This window comes from Grammomys surdaster, unplaced genomic scaffold, assembly GCF_004785775.1.
Source record: "Grammomys surdaster isolate TR1022 unplaced genomic scaffold, NIH_TR_1.0 133, whole genome shotgun sequence".
Taxonomy (NCBI): domain Eukaryota; kingdom Metazoa; phylum Chordata; class Mammalia; order Rodentia; family Muridae; genus Grammomys; species Grammomys surdaster.
In genome coordinates this window covers 1,522,293-1,530,805 of record NW_021604591.1, presented here as the reverse complement: position 1 = coordinate 1,530,805, position 8,513 = coordinate 1,522,293, and the positions used below count along the sequence as shown (strand labels likewise).

At 46.1% G+C, this 8,513-nt stretch overlaps 1 protein-coding gene across 2 annotated transcripts in view; it reads right to left on the bottom strand.

The window, feature by feature from the left end:
- Sfxn5 (sideroflexin 5) overlaps nucleotides 1-8,513 on the bottom strand; it is a 123,597-nt gene that overhangs the window by 107,745 nt on the left and 7,339 nt on the right. For both annotated transcript variants that reach the window (XM_028762307.1, XM_028762308.1), the window contains exon 2: nucleotides 3,679-3,747. In XM_028762307.1, the coding sequence (XP_028618140.1) occupies nucleotides 3,679-3,747 (69 nt within the window). The remainder of the gene's footprint in view (nucleotides 1-3,678; nucleotides 3,748-8,513) is intronic.

Sequence of the window (8,513 nt, the reverse complement as noted above, 5' to 3'; positions counted from 1 at the left end):
TCCCTAGGAGGAGGGCGTCCTGGGGGAGGAGGGGGAGGAGGGTGAGTTCCTAGCACAAACGGCATCTGGCCCTGCAGCAGCTCCTTATCCTCAGTGCCTCCCTGCTCATGAGATATGAGGAGCAATGAAGGCCTCCCAAGTCTGTCCACCCCCCACGAGCCCTCCAAGGCCACCATCAGCATCTCCAGCCTTAAGTTAAGCACTGGCATCCATTTACTCCTCACAAGCAAGCAACATTTTTATTGGGATTTCAGAACTAGAATTGTATCTGATTTTGAACAGTTCTAGAACTTTCTGGGATGAAATATTACTGGGCTCAAAAAGTAGTTTTTCAAGTTTGGTGCTCTTCCAAATTTTATATAGTTACCTCCATTATATGAGAATTCAGACAAAGTCTAGGTGTTGAGCAGACTTGGCCTTTTAGGGATAGTAAGCCACTAGGGCCAATAAAGGTAGGTAGCAAAATGTCCAGGCCTTATGTTCTTGCTAAGGTGTAGTTGGAAATCACATATCAGAGTAATCCCCACACTTCATGTTCCAGGCTGCTACCCAGGTACACTACGGGGTGGTTTAATATCCACGTACCCAGAAAGCCTTGTGCTTTCTCCCAACATGCCTTTGTCTTAGTGATATACAAATGGATTGGGGTCTTTCAAAATAAATAGAAGCATTGGATCTGGGCAGGAAGATTCTGTTCTGAGTTTGAGGCTTAGCTTGGGCTAGTCAGTTCCAGGTTAGCCAGAGCTACACAGCAAGACCCTGTTCCAAAAAACCAAACCCACAAACAAACAACAGAACAGAGGCAAGATTTGAAGACATGGCTTGAGAGCATGTCCACCCTGAGGCCTATGGATCACTGCCAGACAGACAGGTACAGGGCAGTTCTGGCAGTCAGGAGGCTGCCTCCAAGGCTCGTAAGGAGCTTCAGGGAGCAGGGCAGTCAGGGATGGAGCTCAATTCTGCTGCTGCCTGAGTGATCTTGGCCAAGTTCCGAAACTCAGATTTTTTTTAACAGGAATGCAAACCTGTTGAGCACCAAATCAGCAGGCAAGTGTACCTGCTCTTATTCGGCCTGGGACAGTGCTGTTTGCACAACGAATCTTGACTTTCCACTCTTCATCTGTAGAACGGGATGTGTAATAGCAACCTCTAGTGGGACAGATCTTTATGATTCTGATAAGCTAATTGGTGTGAAATGTTTACAGTCACCACAAAGGTATAGCAAATGTTTTAGGGGGACCAACATATTTACTCTGCTATGAACATAGCAGAGATACATGGGTATAGAATCATGACATGGAACTGCAAAGATATGTGTGTTGTGTATCAATTTAAAAATACAGGGCTGGTGAGAGAGCTCCGTGACTAAAGGCATGAACAAGCCTGATGAACTGAGTTCGATCCCCAGAACCCACATGGTAGAAGGAGAGAACTAGTTCCCGTAACTCACACCCCTTGATATACCTACACATTAAATAAATAAATAAACATAACACAAAATAAAAATAAGGGGGCTGGAGAGATGGCTCAGCACTGAAGAGCACTTGCTTCCCTTCCAAAGGACCCAAGTTCAATTCCTAGAACCTGTATTGGGCAGCTTGCAAGTGCTTGTGACTCTGGCTCTAGGGGCACTGACATCCTCTGGCCTCCTCAGGCACCAGAACATACGTGGTGAACTTCACACACACATACATGCACACACACATCTAAGTAAAAAGTAATAAAAATACACCTTATAAATATATAAACCACAAACTGTCTTGTTCAGCATGTACTTAATAAATGTGTGTTATTTATATGGATATAAATCCCCAAATTCGTTTTTCAAATTCACAGGAAAAGATATACTTCTTAGGTTGCCCCTGCAAAAAATTACTTTTTCAGTTTAATAATACTGATTGCTTCACAGTCTTTTGGTTAAGGTCAAGAGATAACAGCAAGTGTCACATGAGGAAATGGAGCCATCAGAAGTGTCACACATTGTTGATGGGAGTGTCACATGGAGAGCCACTTTGAAAAGCAATATGATAGTTTCAAAAGTTAAACATAGATTTTCCACACTTGCTTTACAAGCTAGCAATCTTGCTCTCAAGGCCAACCTGGTCTACAAAAACAGTTCCAACATAGCCAGGGCTACATCATGAAACCTCTCAAAAAATGAAACAGAAAGAGAAAGAAGAAAGCATATATCCACCCAAACGACATTCATAGCAACTTTATTCATAATAGGCAAACACTGGAAAAGGTCCAGATGTTGACTAGCAAGTCAACGGACAAATTCTTGAGAATGTTTTCAATGGAACATTTGCCAGCATTAATAGATGCCTGACTGACAGACACAGTGACATGGGTGAATGTCAAAGCACTAGAGGGAAGAGGTGACTGTGAAATTCTATTAGCACTACAGTCTAGAAACAGCATAACGGGAAGTTGATGGGACCTGGGACAGAGAGGATTGGCTTCACAAGCATAAGCCAGTGGCGAGAATGATACAAATGCCTTATACCCTGTGTGGATGGCTTGTGCCCATATACACGTGCAGCTGCATATACCTGTGTGTGCACTGTGTATGTGGAGAGAGGTTAGCTAACACTGGGTGCCTGCCTCAATCACTTTATACCTTATTTTTTTGAGGCAGGGTATTTCAATGAACCTGGTATTTCAATGAATGTGACTAGTCTGATTGAGCACCACAGTGATCCTCCTGCCTCCATCTCCCCAGCTTACACAGGAAGGCTACTGTACCTGGTTGTTTTTTTTTTTTAAGTTCATGTGTCTATGGTGTTCCTGTGGGTATGGTTGCACATGTGCTTGCATGTGTGCATGTGGAGACTAGGGGACAACCTCAGTGTCATCCATGGGTTTGCCATCGACCTCCTTGGAAACAGGGTCTTTCATTGGCCTGGAGCTCCCTGACTGGAATGCACTAGCCCACCAATGAGGCCCAGGAGTCCTTTTGTCTCTGGCTCCCCAGCATTGAGAGTAGATGGGTGGGCTGAAACCTCTGGCTCTTCACATGGGTGCTGGTGATTGAATTCAGATCCTCATGTCTATGAGGCAAGTAATTTGCCAGCTGAGCCATCTCTCACATGATGGTGGCTGTGACTATGTGGCTGAATATGTTTGTCAAAATTCATAGAACTATACAATTGTAGAGGCAAATACTGCCTTAACAAACCAGACATTCAGAGCTATGGACAATGGTCACTTAGAAGAGTGGGGAACTGAGCAAGGAGAATAATGAAGGATACCTTTTGATCTGCTAACCACATCCAGACTACCTGATCCTCACCCCCGACCCCTCCATGCTGGAGATCTAATCCAGGGTCTAGTACATATAAGTGAGCGCTGTATTACTGAGCCCCACATTGGGCCCTGTTTGAACTTTTATGCTGAGTATATAATTTACATAATTGGTAACAATGACACTGAGGTTTCAATAATAGAAACACTATTTCTCTCAAAAGGGTACGATGAGAGCCAGTGGAATTGTGGGAGAAAGCTCACAGCAGATGTAAAGATGTCCTCTTGATTGACTGAGCTAGACAAACACAGAGATGTATGACCTTCCTCCTCTCACTTCTCACCTTCCTTCATTTCTTCACCTCCTCATCCCTTCTGATGACCCACACAAAGTTACAAGAAGGTACAAAGGCCTTTGTGCTGGCTGTAACTCACCTCAGTGACAAAGAGTGTTCGAGGATCGATGATGTCCAAGAAGTGCCTGAAGCGACCGTAGAAGGATGTCTGGGGAAGGGGAGAGGAGAAGAGGGTCAGTCAGAAGCTGTACCTAAGCTCAGGACACTGGTGACCTCACCTACAGTCCCCAGAATCCTCCATGTGGGTGATGGAGACCACTGAGACCTCAGTCCGAATCTCAGGGCTGGGAGCTTCCTAAAATCAACTCAGAGAGAATTAAGATACATCATGACCTTTGTGTGTGCCACCACCACACTGCTTATCTCAGCACTCAGAGGGCAGAGGCAGGTGGATCTCTGTGAGCTGGAGGCAAGCCTAGTCTACAGAGTGAGTCAGGACATCCTGGGCTATGTAGAAAGACCCTGTTTCAAAACAAACAAACAAACAAACAAACAAGCAAACAGAAGAAATACATTATGACTGGAGCTGAAGAGATGACCCAGCCATTACGAGCACTTGCTGCTCTTGCAGAGGACCTAAGTTTGACTCCCAGCACTCACAGCAGGTAGCTCACAACTACCTGTAACTTAAGTTCCAGGGGACCCAATGCCCTCTTCTGGCTTCTGTGGGTACTTGCATTCACATGTGCACAGACACACACGCACGCACACACACACACACACACACCTTTAATATTTATATGTAATTCTCGAGACCTTGTTCCAGGTGTCTCCCATGTTTTCCCTCCTCCTGCCCCACTGTCCTGAGATCTAGTCTAGGTACTTCAGAAGCATCTAAGCATCACTAGGTATGTGGGTACCTTTCTTGCTCAGAAACTCCAGAGAGAGCTTGCCCATCCTTCACAGGGCCCCCTCTGAGGTTCTGCTCTGCCTCCAGAGGGCAGCTCCCCACAGGCAGAGCCCAAGTATGGCAGCCTCAACTCACAGCCCAGACCCTCCTTCAACTTACTGCCCTGTTGCTTCAGTGAAGCGCAGAATGCAGGGCCAGCTCCCCAGGCCTTGCCCAGGAGCAGGGGCCCTGGAAAAGGAGGGCTTTGTGCTAAGCAGGCCACAGGCATTCAAGCACATCGAAAGGAAACCCAGCAACAGGGCTGTTGGGCCTTCTGCCTGAGGACAAAGCCAATAGGGTAAGACTGAGCTGGGAGGAAAAAGAGAAGGTATTGGCTAAAGGATGAAGGGGCAAGATCCAAACACTGGGGGTTCATGCCTCACTGCACTCTGGGCTTAGCCCCAAAGTCCTCCCCAGAGTCTCACACCTCTCCAAGTACCACCCTCTGCACAGTGAAGGAAACTGAAGGCCTGACCCCACTCATTCCCCCTCCCTCACTGCTTACCAGGGCAGCACAGGCAGGAGTCAACTCCAGTCCTTCCTTCCCAGTAAAGAGCCTGTATGGTTCCCTTGAGGGATCTTAAGGTTCCCAGGCATGCCAAGCCTAGTCTTTACTTCCAGCTTTTGCCTACCAGCCATGCCTGCATGGGGCAGCCCCTCCACTCCAGACAGAGGCCAAATTAAGCCTCAGCACTTAATCCTAAACCAAATAATGTTTTTTCCTAATTTCTCATAGTCCAGGTGGCTAGAGCTAGTCTCCACGTCTCCACTTAAGACACACACACACACACACACACACTGCACACTCATGCCTACTGTCCCAGCAAAATTGCATCCCTAAGACTACAAGGAGAGTCCTCACTGCACTATTCATGAATGGAGTGAACTCCAAGTCAACTTATGCTTTCAAGCAACAATTGTGATATAAAAAATTATTATGATTTCACAAAATGCATACCATCAGCAAGAATTCAACTTAATAAGCAAGGAGACAGAGAAGAGATGGAGTGTGTGTGAGTGTGTGTGTGTGTGTGTGTGTGTGTGTGTGTGTGTGTGTGTGTGTGTTACCAGGGATTGAATCAGGGCATCACGCATGCTAAACAAGTACTCCTCTCAACTACACTACAGACCCAACACACATGGACACTTAAAAGATGAACAAAATACCCAAATGACATCCAGTTCCTAAAAGAACCAGGGTTTTCCCCCAAGAAATGTTTGGTTTCAGGGCTGGGACAGGGATGAGATAAAACTAATATACTGTGTGGTTTTAGAAAGTGGTGAACTCGGGGCTGTAAAGATGCCCCAGAGGTTAAGAGCATGTGTTGCTCCTGAAGAGGACCTGGATTCTGTTCTCAGCACCCACACAGTGGCTTATAGCTATCTGTAACTCCAGTCCCAGGGGATCTAACAGTGCATACATACATGCATGTAGGGAAAACACCCATACACATGAAAATAATGAGAAATACTGTATCTATGTTAAATTTCCTGAGCATAGTGACCATATGAGTTATAGAGTCCATGCACTGAAGCATTATGGGTGAGTGACTATAACCTACTCTCAAGTAGCTAAGCTTTTTACTCTCAAGTAAAAAGCAAATACCTGAATGCATGGGGCAGCAACAAAACCCAACAAGCAGGTGCTGCTGTTTTATTTTCTTCCAGACTAAAGATGTCCTTAGTGGTGACGTGTGTCTCCGCTCTGTTTCCAAGGTTTCCAGTCACCTCTTGGTGGCTGCAAGTGTCCCTTTACCTCCAGAGACAAGAACTGCAAGGTGACTTGACTAGACTACAGATGAGGTGGGCATGGGAGAGTAAATCCTTAATCCCAGCATTGGGAATCTAGGAGGAGGGCAGATCTCTTTCAGTTTGAGGCTAACCTGATCTACATAGGAAGTTTTAGGCCCGCCAGAAATACATAGTAAGACCCTGCCTCAAAAAAAGTAATTATATTCTATTTTTAGTGGCTATTGTAATACATTTTTAAAATGACTTATTTTACTTTATGTGTATGAAGGCTTTACCCAAGTGTATGTATGTGCACCATGTGCATTCCTGGTGCCTGAGGCTAGAAGAGATCGTCAGAGCCCCTGGAACTGGAGTTACAGACAGTTGTGAGCCACCATGTGGTGCTGGGAACAGAATCCCAGGCCTTGACAAGAGCAACAAATGCTCTTAACCACCTAGTCATCCCTCAAGACCCTGAGTGATACACTTGATAATAAGCTTTCAGAGACTAAGGGTACTTAGATGCCTCTTCCCCTTCTTCTTTGGTTCCTGGTTTCTAACCACAGACAGACCTGACATGAAATGAATATAGACTGATAAGCAGCCCACAGCCTTGGGGCTTCCTGAAGGGACCGTGACTGGGTGCAGCTTCAAACTGACGGTAGGATGAGAAAGCATAACTGTTCGAGGGAGATGAGGATGCACAGGGCACAGGTGAGAGTCTTTTAAGGGAATGGCCCAAGGGAAGTGACTTCTGAAAGATGCCCCAGATGGTTTACACCTTCTGATTAACCCTGAGGTGAGTCTTGTCCCAAACCTCCAAAGGTCCTCTGCGCCTCTCTACCACAGCTACTGTTGGGAGTGAGGTACAGATAAAGCATTTGCTTCACAAATGGCTCCTGAGCCGGGCCTGGAGGAAAGGCACACTGTACATGCCCAGCAGTTGCTCAGAGCCACCAATACTGAGTACGAAGAAATAGGCCACCCAAGAGCTAAAAAATACCATGGTCGGTGCTCAAATAAGGTGCCACGAAGTACACCAGAAACGCCCAGATCTCTTCCTGATTCTTCCTGAGGTAAAGCAGGGAGCGTGTCCAGGAGGCTAAGGCCCAGAGCTAGCAGAGTTCACTGAGCTAAGGTAAAGGTCAGAAAGTGCCCCAGACGCCAGATTCTCATTCACCCGTTGAACTACCTTCTGAAAACCTACCATGTGCGCCATACTGTGCTAGCAATGAGTGGAAAGCCAGGCTCACTAACCACAAGAGATGGAGGAAAAATACTCACAAGATGCCTAGTGCTTTAATCAAAGTCTAAGGCTGATGGCCAGAGTAAGGAGAGCAAGAAGCACAATATTTTCCTTGAAAAAAGAAAATGTCTATATTGATCTGTTGCATCTGAAATATGTAAAGGCCTTTCCAGATCTTTCCAGTAAGTGCTTAGAAATATAGTCTGGAAACTCACAAAAGGGGCCCTGGGTCGGGATGCTAAGCACACAGGGCCTGTCAGCCCAAGATACCTAAGGGACTGCCCTTGAATCTGGTAGTCAGTCTCACTGACTCACTGTAGCAAGGAGGCTGCACAGCAGGGGGACTGTAGAGCATCTGCCAGGAAAAGACTAGAATACTCAGCACAGGGTGTCCGCTAAAGGTATGTTTCAGCCATGCATCAACCACTCCCAGTAAAGCCAGGTTGCTAGGACAAGAGTTGACCTAGGTCCAGACTGAGACAGGACACGGGGTCTTGTTTCCATGGAAACTACAGTTAAGATCAGGGTGCGGTGCTGGGACCAGAAACTCCTTGACACTAAATGCTGGAGTTGATTATGAAGCAGATGGCATGAATCTGCCAATCAAAAGGTACATAAGGGATCTAGGGACGTAGCTAAGCAGTGGAGCCCTTGCCTAGCATGTATAAGGCCCAGAACTCCATTCCCAGTGCTGAAAAAAAATCACAATAGGTTTGACCTGGGACCCTGGCTCAATGGTAGAGCTTACCTACCACAGGAGAAGCACCGCAAAAGGAAAATGTGCATGTTTCATTCTTTTTTTAAGTATATATACATATATGTGTATGTTCTTGCTTATTTATGTATGTTTGTGTGCTTGCATGAATTTATATGCACCACATATGTGCAGATTATCAAAGAGGCCAGAGGGCATCAGATGCCCTGGAACTGGAGTTAAATGTGGTTGTGAGCTGTCATGTAAGTTGTGGAACTGAAGCTGGGTCCTCCGCAAGAGCAGAGAGCCATCTCCCCAGCCCCAAGTTTCATTCTTGCACACAGTACTAAAACA